General features: G+C 40.1%; 1 protein-coding gene across 3 annotated transcripts in view; it reads right to left on the minus strand.

The window, feature by feature from the left end:
- The window catches only part of LOC130921657 (adenosine receptor A1-like), an 85,496-nt gene extending 73,596 nt beyond the window's left edge, over positions 1-11,900 (minus strand). The window contains exons 1-2 of one of the 3 annotated variants that reach the window (XM_057845802.1): positions 9,784-11,335; positions 79-7,706 (exon numbers count right to left, since the gene is read on the minus strand). In XM_057845802.1, coding sequence (XP_057701785.1) covers positions 6,802-7,706; positions 9,784-9,814 — 936 coding nt within the window. In that variant the 5' untranslated portion in view covers positions 9,815-11,335 and the 3' untranslated portion in view covers positions 79-6,801. Of the gene's footprint in view, positions 1-78; positions 7,707-9,783; positions 11,336-11,642 lie in introns of those variants that run through there. The other 2 variants (XM_057845800.1, XM_057845804.1) reach the window with 2 other exon arrangements.
- Positions 11,901-14,155: the final 2,255 nt, after the last annotated feature.

The following is a 14,155-nucleotide window of genomic DNA, read 5'->3' on the forward strand; positions in this document are numbered from 1 at the left end:
TCTATAACAGTGTCGATATTAGCTCATTAGGCTCGAGCGTATGACGTGGCACTCGCGAGGTTTCCGCCGCTATCGCCATTATGGAAGCAAGAAACATAACAGTGAGGCATTTGAACACAGGTCGCTCTTTAAAAATGGTTGGAAATTATTGTGCGGTAAAGAATTGCAACAACCAATCGAATAGAAAGGAGAATGTACAGCTCGACGGAACACCATTGAGTTTCTTTCGGATCCCTACATGGAGAAAAGGCGAGGGAAAGGTCATATCTGAACTTACCAAATGTCGAAGAATGGCACGGGTGGCCTCGATCAGAAGGAAGGGCATAACGTTTGATTCTCCAGTTACACACTGAGTTTGCTCTATGCACTTCCACTCCGGTAAGTTAATTTTGTTTGTTTACGCAAATTTCAGTAACTTTACGCCCAAAGTCGGCCTGTTGTTAGCTATAGCTACAGCTAAACAACTAGCATGCATACATGTGCATTGTCTTCATAAGACATAATTCCTGTCGTTGCTAAATGAAAAAGCTGTAATAATTTGACGTGAGACAGTGGCAAAGAATTTGTACACAGGCTACGTTTTCTGCAACAAAAAATTTGTACATCCGTGGTCACAGACTAATGTAAACACACACTGCCTACCTTTGCTAGAAAGATGGTGTTGCCGTTTGCTACGGTCATAATGTGCAGATCCTGCACCCATCCGCAGCAAAACTGTTCTTAGCTTTGTAGCGATTTGTAGTTTCGGAATTGCTGATGAGCATAGTAACATACACCAAACACTAAATACAGCATGATGTCCATTTCGCGTAGTGGTGGAAGCTTGTCGACATCTTTATTCCATTTGTGTTCGGCTTGCTCGTGAGGGTCAACATTGTTCACATCCTTAAAACTGCTCACATATCTGTCCTTCGCCGTGGTAACAAGTTTGTCTCTGTATCGAACTGGCAAGTTTTCCCTACATTTTTCCATCTTTGGCACTCGTAGTTCAATTGTATTTGCCGTTAAGTTTAAATGTCCCGTGATGCAGACGTGCTTCCGCAATGGCTGCGTTGTCGCAAATCTCGCACGATCCCGTGCTGCTGTGACGTAAACGCTCGAGCCTAATAAACTGTCATCAACGGCGCTAGATGTCCAATCCATTTCGACTGGGAGGCGGCGGATGTCACGGCTACTCATGGTAATCTCATAAAGTTGTTTTGTAAAATGATTTCCTAACCCATGTGTCAATAATTGTTGTGTCACCATATCGCGACGTCATTTTCGTGAGCGATGTAGTATGTCTCGAATATCGTACCGTATCGTGAGCAAACGAGGTTTCCACCCTTAGTTCAAATCACACACAAAATTGAGGCTCGATGTGAGCAAATGATCTTTGTAAAGGCTCAATAAAAGCCACTAGGCATCTAATCAGTGAACATCATGGTTTCATTTCCTGTCTGCACCGTGACAGGTGAGCAGAACAGTGAAAGAAGAAGAAATGAATAAATAAATTGAAACTTTGAATTTCACAAATAGAAAAACACTGTTGCCAGGTTCACGGATCGACTTTCGACATGATAAGTGCCCCCCCAGGTGGCGAGTATATTTTATTACAGAACAGTGGATAGTTACCACAATCAGATTTTTTTTTTTTTTTATAGATTGTAAATACATACTGTACCGAAATACATTTATCCGTAGATATTTGTTATTCCAAGATGGTACATACTGTACGTATGTAAATACAGTGGGGCAAATAAGTATTTACTCAACCACCAATTGAGCAAGTCCTCCTACTTGAAATGATTATAGAGGCCTGTAATTGTCAACATGGGTAAACCTCAACCATGAGAGACACAATGTGGAAAAAAAACAGAAAATTGATTTTTAAAGAATTTATTTCCAAATTAGTGTGGAAAATAATTACCTACAAACAAGCAAGATTTCTGGCTGTCAAAGAGGTCTAACTTCTTCGAACGAGATCTAACGAGGTCTAACGAGGCTCCACTCATTACCTGTATTAATGGCACTTGTTTTAACTCATTATCGTTATAAAAGACACCTGTCCACAACTTCAGTCAGTCACACTCCAAACTCCACTATGGCCAAGACCAAAGAGCTGTCGAAGGACACCAGAGACAAAATTGCAGACCTGCACCAGGCTGGGAAGACTGAATCTGCAATAGGTAAAATGCTTGGTGTAAAGAAATCAACTGTGGGAGCAATTATTAGAAAATGGAAGACTTACAAGACCACTGATAATATCCCTCGATCTGGGATTCTATTCAAGATCTCACCCCGTGGCGTCAAAATGATAACAAGAACGGTGAGCAAAAATCCCAGAACCACACGGGGGGGACCTAGTGAATGACCTACAGAGAGCTGGGACCACAGTAACAAAGGCTACTATCAGTAACACAATGCGCCGCCAGGGACTCAAATCCTGCACTGCCAGACGTGTCCCCCTGCTGAAGCCAGTACACGTCCAGGCCCGTCTGCGGTTCGCTAGAGAGCATTTGGATGATCCAGAAGAGGACTCGGAGAATGTGTTATGGTCAGATGAAACCAAAATAGAACTTTTGGGTAGAAACACAGGTTCTCGTGTTTGGAGGAGAAAGAATACTGAATTGCATCCGAAGAACACCATACCCACTGTGAAGCATGGGGGTGGAAACATCATGCTTTGGGGCTGTTTTTTCTGCAAAGGGACCAGGACGACTGATCTGTGTAAAGGAAATAATGAATGGGGCCATGTATCGAGAGATTTTGAGTGAAAATCATTGAAGATGAGACGTTGCTGGGTCTTTCAGCATGACAATGATCCCAAATACACAGCCAGGGCCACAAAGGAGTGGCTTCGTAAGAAGCATTTCAAGGTCCTGGAGTGGCCTAGCCAGTGTCCAGATCTCAACCCCATAGAAAATCTGTGGAGGGAGTTGAAAGTCCGTGTTGCCCAACGACAGCCCCAAAACATCACTGCTCTAGAGGAGATCTGCATGGAGGAATGGGCCAAAATACCAGCAACAGTGTGTAAAAAGCCTGTGAAGAGTTACAGAAAACGTTTGGCCTCCATTATTGCCAACAAAGAGTACATAACAAAGTATTGAGATGAACTTTTGGTATTGACCAAATACTTATTTCTCATCATGATTTGCAAATAAATTCTTTAAAAATCAAACAATGTGATTTTGTTTTTTTTTACACATTCTGTCTCTCATGGTTGAGGTTTACCCATGTTGACAATTACAGGCCTCTCTAATGTTTTCAAGTGGGAGAACTTGCACAATTAGTGGTTGACTAAATACCCTAATTTTCGAACTATAAGGCGCACCTGACTATAAGCCGCAGCCCACCAAATTTGGCACGAAAACGGCATTTGTTCATAGATAAGCCGCACTGGACTATAAGCCGCAGCTGTCCTCACTGTATCATGGGATATTTACACCAAAAGATAATAACCGGTACAACCTTATTTGACAGCGGCATCATATGACCGACTGTCATAAGACCAAATGAACCATCATTAAACTTCTTACTAATTAGTGCAAAGCTTTATTGCTTCAAGAAGCTTCATTTGGCCATCACTGCTCCCTTGGGGGAGACAGTCAACCTCTGCTGCCACCTGCTGTTGACTGTTGTCATCCAACATGCCTCTTAGCATGCATTGCAGCACTACAGATGTAAATAACAATCAAAAATCATGTTCTGTGCTAAATATTTCTTCAGTTACTGTTCCAATTGTTTCATCAATTGCTAGTTATGGTATTTGCTAACACTTTATTTGACAGTGGTGCCATAAGACTGTCATTACACAATCATAATTATGACATGTCTCTGTCCTGAGCATTCATGAATGCTTATAACAGATGTCATTAAGTGTTATCCGGCAAATAATCTCACTTTTGAATGGATGCAAAAGATCCAAGATGGACAAAAATTGAGTAAGTGACATAATTTGCCAAATGACACTTGATGACGTAAGCATTCAGTAATGTGTATGATAGTGTCAAGTCATAATTTTGATGATCTTATGACAGTCTTATGACACCGCTGTCAAATAAAGTGTTACCTAAAAAAAATCAACAAATAAGCCGCACCGGACTATAAGCCACAGGTATCAAAATGAAGGAAAAAAGTAGCTGCTTATAGTCCGAAAATTACTGTACTTATTTGCCCCACTGTATTTATTATTCAAAGACGGTACGTACTGTACGTATGTACATATCAGGGGTGTAAAGGTACATAGAATCCATAAGACAATATTAGAAATCAATCATGTTCTTTATTTAGAACATTTTCTACTTATTAACATTTCTACAAACTGGCCAAATCTAGCTCTCCTCTATCAGTTTCAAACAAATAAATACAACTGCAAGTGGTGTAAGACATGAGCATGTACCATGTATGAATGTAACATTTATTCTTTAAGGAAAAAACTGTCAGACACATGCATGATTGTTTCATACTTTTGGCTTGTATGAAGGTTAAAAAGAAAGAAAAAGAAAAAGTTGAGTACGCCATTACCCGGGGACTACCAGTACATTAGCATTCGTAGCATTTAGCTGACATCTAGTTGACTTTTGTGATGCAAATTAGGCTAATTTAATCTACTAAATTTACATGTTGATCAGACTAGATGGACGTTTGAACACCAAACGTTTTGTGTCGAGTGTTTTATTGTTAAAACGCGTGTCGTTTTGAACAGACGTGTTGCAGCTTCACAAATTGTCAAAAGTGAAGGAAGTAAAAAGCTTCAAAAAGCACAATTGTTTGATGTCGGTAAAGCTGAGCAACTTCACGTTTAGTGAGAACAGAACAAGTCATGTTAATAAATTTAAAAAAAAACATACTGTGAGGTACAATTAGGTACTGTTTTTGTGACAAAAGAAAAAAAAGACTGGAGACAAAATGGCGGACAAGACTCCTGCGTCATAGCGTTGAAATCGCGGAAGTCGAATACATCGTAACCCGGGTAGTACCTGTATTATAGTTGACGCATTTACAGTGGTATGAAAAAGTATCCGAACTTTTTGGACTATCTCACATTTTTCCATAAAATCCCCATCAAATGTGATCTTTGTCAAAATCACACAGATGAAAATACAGTGTCTGCTTTAACTAAAACCACCCAAACAGTTATAGATTTGTTAGGGTGCATGGCATCATGAATGCTTTGAAATACCAGGACATTTGAAATCAAAATTTTTTGCCCTCTGCCCAAAAGCTGAAGATGGGTTGTCACTGGGTCTTTCAGCAAGACAATGACCCTAAACATATGGCCAAATTTACACAGAAATGGTTCACCAGACACAAAATCAAGCTCCTCCCATGGCCATCTCAGTCCCCAGACCTTGTTTTGTTGGCAAAAGGGGGTTGTACAAAGTATTAACACCAGGGGTGCTAATAATTGTGACACACATTATTTGATGTCAAATAATTTTTTCTATATGTGGGATTTTTTCACTACTGAATGAATGCACTTGTATTGAAAGTTGGACATTTCTCTTTTTTTCCATTAAGGTCCCATATTATTTGAATAAAAAAAATTATTAGAAGCTAAAAAACACATCTTTTTCAGGGGTGCCAATAATTATGGCGGGCACTGTACATGATTTGGAGTGGTCAAGTAAAAGTCCAGACTTGAAACCCATTGAGATGCTGTGGCATGACCTAAAGACAGCGATTCATGCCAGACATCCCAAGAATCTCACTAAACTACAGCAGTTTTGTCGAGAAGAATGGGCCAAGATTAGTCCTGATCGATTTGCCAGACTGATCTGCAGCTACAGGAAGCGTCTGGTTGAAGTTATTGCTGCCAAAGGGGGGCGGGCACAAAATATTATTGGGTGGTTTTAGTTAAAGCACTGTTTTTTCATCTGTGCAATTTTGACAAGGATCAGATCACATTTGATGGTGATTTTATGCATAAATGTGAGAAATTCCAAAAGGTTCAGACATTTCATACCACTGTAATATTTAAGTAAAATAGGCTAAACTTTACACAAGGGTTGTTCCGACCCGATATTTAGATCGGATTGACCGCCGATAAGCGCAAAAAAATGCGCATCAGTATCGGATCCGATCCAGACTCCCGATCCAGTTTTTTTTAGACCCCGGTCCGGGTCGTCCGGATTTGACTTCCCTAAAATCCAGTCCACATTTTACTGCACACATTCATAAGCCTTAGTACAGTAGATCAAGAGCAGAGAACTGATGCGGAGTTAATAGTTTATTTTCCACGGAGGTTGTTTGTGCTTTCTGCTTTTTTAAGACAGTTTACAATATTATTTGCACGTTTTACCGACTGAATATGCCGTTTTTGTTTGTTATTTATAATATTTTGTGTTTATCACTGAATAAACAGGTCCGTTTCTTGTTACCAACAATTGTGTGTTATTCAAACTCACCTAATTCAGGTGGCTAGTTGTTATCAAGAGGACTAAAACCCTTTACATGCTCAGATAGGCCGGTATCGGCCAGTATCAGTATCGGATCGGAAGTGCAAAATAATATCGGTATCGGATCAGAAGTGCAAAAACCTGGATCGGGACATCCCTACTTTACACTATTAAGAAAAACAAGATCAGACATAGATATGTGAACATTTCTTCATTGAGAACTGAATATTTAATGGGGTGTCCTACTTCTTTTACATGACTGTATCGGTTGTTTTTTACAGTGCATACATTCTCTACAAATAAATGGAAAAAAGGACAGAAAGAGTAAAAGATTTCCATGTTCTAAGTCAGTACAAAATTCTTTTTAAACGGCAGTCGTTGTTTTAGAAGAAAAAAAGGACTGTTCAGCGACGGCGTTTCATCACTGGCCTGAAAAATAAGACCCCTCACGGCTATGCGTCTGAAGATGCCTTTTGATTTTATCCGAGCGACTGAAGCACTTGCCGCACACGGGGCAGCTGTACGGCTTCTCCCCCGTGTGAATCCTCATGTGCACTTTGAGGTGAGCCATTTGCGTGAAGCCCTTGCCGCAAATCTGGCAGCGGAAAGGTTTTTCTCCGGTGTGGCTCCGCTGGTGCTCCTGCAGTCGGCCCGAAGAGCTGCAGCACTTCCCGCATACACCGCAGCGGTAAGGTTTTTCCCGCGTGTGCACCTGTACGTGCACGTGCAGGTGTCCGACGTGACTAAACGCCTCCCCGCAAACTTTGCAACAAAAGGACGACACGTGGCCTTGCATGGGGGATTTCTGATGAGGGCACTCCATGACGTTGGCGCCTTGGTTATTACGCATATGAGAGGCTTGTCCTTGGTTTGCCACGGGTCCGTTTCCTTTCGCGCCGACCATTTGTCCTCCGTTCTCCACTCCTATAATGTCCACGTTGTTTTCATTCGCGCAGTTTACCGGCGCGAGGGGCTGCCCGCCGTTGTTGGAGGATACGGGGCCTCTGTGGCCGCCTCCGCTTTCCGCCTTCACGTGCCTCGAGGAGCCTCGAGAGTTGGGATCCTGCTCCCTGTTCTCCACGCCTTGACTCGACGGCAGGGCGGACGCGTGAGGGCCGTCCGGCGCGTACTCGTTGGCGACAGGGGGAGGCGAGAACATGTTTTCTGAGGTGGGGCAAGAGCCGTGGAGCTCTTCTCGGTGGACCCGGAGGTTTTGCTTATCCTTGATTTGAATGGGGATACGCTCTCGGTGGCCCATGCTGGGGCTCCACTCGCGACGCGGATGCTCCCCGTCCTCCTCTTCCAGCAACGCCATTGACGGACGGTCTGAGAACAAAAGTTGCAGAGTCTCAAGTTGACTATACTAAGCTCAATTGCCTCAACTATGCTTAACATGCGGATATGTATTTATTAGGGGTGCAACAGGTTCAGTTAGCCCACGGATTGATTTGAACCTCGGTTTTGGGATCACGGTTTCGGTTTGGTTTGCGTTTTGCTTTTTTTTTTTTTAAACTGCCTTTATTTTGCTTTTTAAAAAATGAAAGAAACACTTAAAATGTAAACATTTTCGACTGTTAAAATGCCTCTTAGCTCTTCGACTAGTGTAGTGACTGACTACTGAAATACACACACAGTAGTAAAAAAGTTACTTGGCAAAGTAACTGGTGATACCTTTCAAGTTTTTTTTTTTTTCATAAAAAAAACAAACAAACCATAAAACATAGTAACTTTTGCTATGTTTGGAGGTCATTTAATGTTGTGAATCAACCGTTAAAGTTGATAAAACTGCTCCCGTTTTTGCATTAGTTCCCTTCTGTCTACTTTCGACATGTGAAAATTTTAAAACTGTTTCAACCTTTAAAGATAGACTCAAGTCAAGATTTTGCCGATTTAGGAGTATTTTAGATAAAAAGTTGCTTAGGTTCGCTCGGAAGGTTTACTACAACAGAGCCTTTCTGAGTTTGTTTGCTGCTCTAAAATGGCGGCTGTTTACGAACGCTACCGAGTCTGTCATTTCGATTGTAGTTCTATACGCATGAGATATCTAGGCGTAGATTGTACGCTGTCGGCTAAGTCAGGAAATATTGGAGCCACCTAGCCTAGCCTCGCGTTTGCTACAGCGTCTCAACAAACACTCTTCCCTCTCCGTGTCTCTAACTTTGTCACGTCATTCAACCAACGTATTCACGAACATTGTCTCGTTGCAGAAACGGTGACCAAATCCGAACGGATGAAAAAAAAAACAGTAAAGCACGAAAAACGTGCAGATTTTGAACGTAACGTACGTCGGACACATTTAAAAATTAGTGCTCACTTGTACAAATTACGACGAGACCGTACAACTTGACAGGTATGAATTATAGTGGACCGTCACAGTTAGGTAGTAGCGCTCTGTAGCACGGGACGTCCAACTTCCAACTATCAGTGGTCAGGGCGAAACTATGTGCTTTAGCGAAATCATCTTCGATGGCTTTGCGTGCCATTTCATAAATGTCGGGGATTACGTTGTTGGAGAAATATGTCCGCGAGGGAACAATGTAACGCGGGTCAAGCGTTGCAAATAAATTAACGAAGCCCGCCGTGTGTTTTCACTGGTGTCATCTTCGGGGTTGTCCTACTCTGAGAAAGTGATATCTGTGGGTGATGCCGGCTGAGGTGCCGGAGTCATGTTATAAAAGTGTTGCCATTAGCATGGGGAACAAGCGCTGAGCAATGCTTGCAAATTTTTTTTTTCAATATTTTCTCCCCCTCCGCATTGTAGTCCACGGGGAAACCAAAATGTTGCCACACCGCAGATTTGAAAGAAGCCGATGCTTCCTCAAAATTCGGTCTCTCCACTCCTCCGCTCGCCATAGCTATTTGTTTTCTTTCTTGTTTCACTTTCACTTCGCTCGTAAGCGAGAGAGGGCGTTACTCGGCTTCTATTACACAGGTGCTTGACAGCGATCAGACATTTACTTGCGGGGCGGAATTTCTCCACAGCGGTGCTTCACGTCACACACAGGCACACAGAGCTCGATCAATTCATTCCACAAGCGTTCGGAATACATTAATTGCAAAACCAAAAAGGCGCGCTTCATAAAGGCGTATTGAACCGTACGGTTCGGCTTTGAACTGCAAACCGTTGCACCGCTAGTATTTATATGGCAGAAAACACTCAGGTGACTTGAAGTTCCGCTCTGAGACCACCAATTTGGCCAAATTTCAAAATTGTCCTATATGCATGTGTGATACATCATTGGAAAGCGTAAAATCTCAATTTTCAGGGGGGAGAAAAATTTTGAACAGGAGAGCATTAAAAAAAAAAAAAAAAATTAACAGCAAAACTCTATCTGGAGGTGAGAGCACGCGAGAGCAGAAATACAGATGCCATGACTTTAACGAGCTATTATCGCGTACTTACCTTGTTTCGATCCAAAAACTCCATGTAGCATGTATCACTGACTGTCAAGACACAGCTGTGAATGTTCACAGCTGGATTTTTTGGGGGAATTTTAGAAGTGAAACATGGTCATAGAACAAGGGTCGCGATGCAGAAATCGTAGACATCAAAGAGTGGTCGAGATTTTCATATATTTACCCTTTTAAACTTTTTTTTTGTTTGTTTTGTTATATTTTCAATTTTTCTTTGTTTGGATCGATTATTTATCATCTAACATAATGCGAGAGTAACAAAAAATTCAATCAAGCGATAGCTATGAGGTAGATATCCGCGACTTTTTTACAGACACAATTTTTTTCATTGTGACTTAATTTGCTTAAAAGTTTAAAATATGCGAGTGAATAATTTTTTTAAGTGTTTTTTTTCTTTTAACGAAATATTAGACATCAATGAATGATTCTAAGCTAAAAATGACGGACATTTTGAGAAGCCTGTAATTGTCAACATGGGTAAACCTCAACCATGAGAGACAGAATGTGGATAAAAAAACAGAAAATCATATTGTTTGATTTTTAAAGAATTTATTTCCAAATTAGAATGGAAAATAATTATTATCGGTTGCGCGACGTCTGTAAACAAGGGTTACCAGGGTAAAACGGACAAATTAAAAATAGTTCGAGGGCTTAATGCGCCATGAATCTGCTATGGCAGCATATAGACATATTGTTCTATCAAACACAACAGTTCTTTTGGCTTAAAATACAGCAGTTTATTTTAAAGAAGCTTGTGTAAGTCATTTTAGATGACTCTTGGCCAGATTTAATAAATAAAAATGGGAAAATATGCCAGGTTGTTGACTTTTACCAAAATTAACGATATGTCCGAAATCCAAATGAAAATGATTAATTGGAGAAATGTCACTTTTTTCAATTACCTTCACCATATACCTTGAAGTTGTTTTAGGCATGTGTATATATATATATATTGTAGTAATATAACATGTAGTGAGTAACAATGAATGAACACAAAATGGATGACTATTTTCTTAAAAAATAATATTTCATTACGGCTTCCTGACCTAACTGTCGTCAACAACTGTATTATTAAGCCTTATTAAGAAGCTGGTTTAGAGAGTAAGATGTCCGAAAATTGTCAAAAAGGTGAATTGTTGTTTTCCAAAGTAAAAGCAGACATTTGTTCATGTCCTACTTTGACTTAACAAAAAAATAATGAAGAAATCGGATCATATTTACAACTGAAAAGTTATACGTATAGTTATAGGTATGTAATTTTAAGAATTTAGACAGGTTTAAGGTGAAGAAGTTCCTAAACAATTAATTGGTTAGCAAAATAGTTGTCGATAATCGATTAATTGTTGCACCTCTATTCTCATAACATTATTATAATGAATGTTTCAATTTTCATAATCAACCTGCTTTTAAAACAAAAATGATTATATTATGTAGCAGTTCAAGTATAAATATTACCATAACAACTAGAAATGATGGCAACAACTGTGGTGACACTTGCTGTGTCAAGGAAAGATAGTTTGTAGTTGCACCTCTACACACACACACACACAAAAAATAATAATAATAATACAAAAAAGCCTTGAGTGTGGCGCACAGGTTAATATAGATATGTTAGTAATAGGAGGCTTGTTGAGTAGATATGCTAGCTAGCCAGTTTGCTCAGGAACAAAGGTTGCTAACGTGTTAGCAGCTCCATGACAACAGTCGGTGCTAAGCTAACGTGGACTCGCTAGACACCGGTTCTATTTTATTTGGGGCGTTTTAATACCTATCGCCTAACATTAAAGCCTTCGTGAAGTCGCACGAAATAGGTAATCGTGCCTAGATTATTTTTACTTTAGCGCTAACCTGGCCATATTTCAATCCCAGCATCTCGCAGCCTGCGTCTCAGATGGTCGTTCTCCCGCTCTCGGATGGCTATTTCCTCCTGGTATTCCAAGATTGTGTCCTCTACTGATTTGTAGATCTCTTGCGCAGCAAGCATAAGCCGCTCCGTCAAGAAGACGTTTAAAAACTGCAGTTTGGTCATCTTCCAGGACAACGCGGTGGGTCAACACCATCCCCCAAAACAAGGAACCAAAAAGATGAGTCGCTGTAGTCACGTGACAAAACGACAAACACCGATTGTTTTCATTCCCCGATTTACTCACAGTTCATTTCCCCCCAAAGTAACTAGTCAAGGTTAGAAATAGCTATTAGCCGAGTTACTATTCGGTAATTACAAATAATAATAAGAATTATTGAACCTCATAAAGAGTCCGTCCCCGGCCCCCACCTTCTTTCTAATTACCAAAAATGTTCCGTAAACGGATAAATTCAAGGATAAAATTTTTTGATAATTTTCAGTCATAATACAGATCAAACCAGGAAACTTTTCTTTGTTATTTTTGAAGGAAAACAAATAACTGTCAGTCAATCTACTATGAAAATAAATGTTATTTAGTTTCTTTCCAAAAGCTGTCCCCATAATCAACTCAAGTTTGCACTGCTAATTCCAAAACATTGTCACATGCATGTCAATAACTAATATGTTCTCAGACATCTGTCTCCATCTGGGCACTGCATATGCAATATTTGCACTAGGAGTGGGAACCTTTTCGTACCTCACGATACGATACGATTTGCGATACAAAGCTCACGATAACGATGATCTGACGATATGGCGATTAGAGGCGTGCGAAATTTCCGATTCTTAGATTATTCGCGATTCGGCCGTGGAAGATTCGAGAACGATTCACAAATATCCAAATTCCGATTATTGAATTAGACCAGGTAAAGCGGATGTAAAACACAGACAGCGCGGTCTTTGGGACGCAATGAGGAACGGACCGAGAGTAAATATCATGTTTAACTCATGACGCTAGATAAAAAAAAAAAACAATCATACCTGACTGCGGCTGACAGCCGCTACAAACAATGCCCAGTTGCTAGTTGCTACAAACATACGGCTACAGTAGATATCATATATATGTAGAAATAGATGCAACATGACAGACGACGGCGGTGTTAGAACATGTATTATATAGCAGAGATGCGAAATGACAGACTTTCCGGCGTAAGTAAACAGTCGCCATCTTAACGCAGTTGACCTCTCTAGAAGGCTCTGTTGTAGCGAACCTAATTAACTTTTTTATCTAAAATACTCCTAAATCGGCAGAATCTTGTCTTGAATCTATCTTTAAATGATGAAATAGTTTTAAAACTTTGCTCAAAAGTAGACAGAATGGAAATTATGGAATAACGGGAGCAATTTTAACAACTGTAACAGTTGATTCACAACATTAAATTCATTGAATGTAGTTTAAAGCTGCAGATACAGAATGGGGACTGGAGTTTTTTATTTACTGTTATTTTTGTATATTTGTTTACTGTTATATGTTAACTTGAAACTGAAATAGTAGTTTGGTTTAGCCTGAGAGGATTTGTGAACAATTTTGGAACTAATGTACAAAACATTAAAAAAAAAAAAAAAAAAAAAAAAAAAAAGGGGGGGGGTGCATTAATAATCGTTTTATAATTGAATCGGAACCTCTGAATCGTAATCGAATCGTTAGGTGCCCAAAGATTCCCAGCTCTAATGGCGATACAACGATTATCAATACATTGGTCAGGAAATCATTCTAGGATATTCTACAAACAACTAATTAACAGAAAAACAAGCTTCTAGTGTGAATTGGAATGAGTTTATCACTAGTAGACGTCAATCCATTTGAACTGGGAGGGTGGCAGCGAATGAACAAATCGCTGCCATCCCTCCCACTTCAAACGGATTGAGCGTCTATGGCTGTCAGTGGCAGTCAATGCCAGGCAATTAGCTCATTTTGTAAATCTCACTGGAACGGCACCAAACAAATGTCCCAGCATCATCACCTTGTCCAATGCAGATTCTTGACTTTTGACACCTTGTCCAATGCAGATTCTTGACTCTTGACAAGGTGATGATGCTGGAACATTTGTTTGGTGCCGTTCCAGTGAGATTTACAAAGATAATTGGCTGAAGAAGACATCAAAATTCCCTCAGTCCTTGATGATAACTGCAATCAAAGAGAGTTGGCAGCAAATTGATGAAGAATACTCATCAAGTCCATGCCTCAGAGACTGCAAGCTGTCATAAAAGCCAGAGGTGGTGCTACTAAATACTAGAGATGTGTTTTGATTGTTATTTCTTTGTTTGTTTCTCATGATTCCATTTTTTTTTTTAATGTTTTCTTTTCTTTTTTTTTTTAAACACCGACACCTTTAAAACGATATCTCGATTCTTGGCAGGAGCATATCGATAACCTTTTGGCATACAAAGTATCACGATATATCACCATTTCGATATTTTGTCACACCCCTAATTTGCACAGTTACATTATAGC

The sequence above is a fragment of the Corythoichthys intestinalis genome, chromosome 9 (assembly GCF_030265065.1).
Source record: "Corythoichthys intestinalis isolate RoL2023-P3 chromosome 9, ASM3026506v1, whole genome shotgun sequence".
Classification (NCBI taxonomy): domain Eukaryota; kingdom Metazoa; phylum Chordata; class Actinopteri; order Syngnathiformes; family Syngnathidae; genus Corythoichthys; species Corythoichthys intestinalis.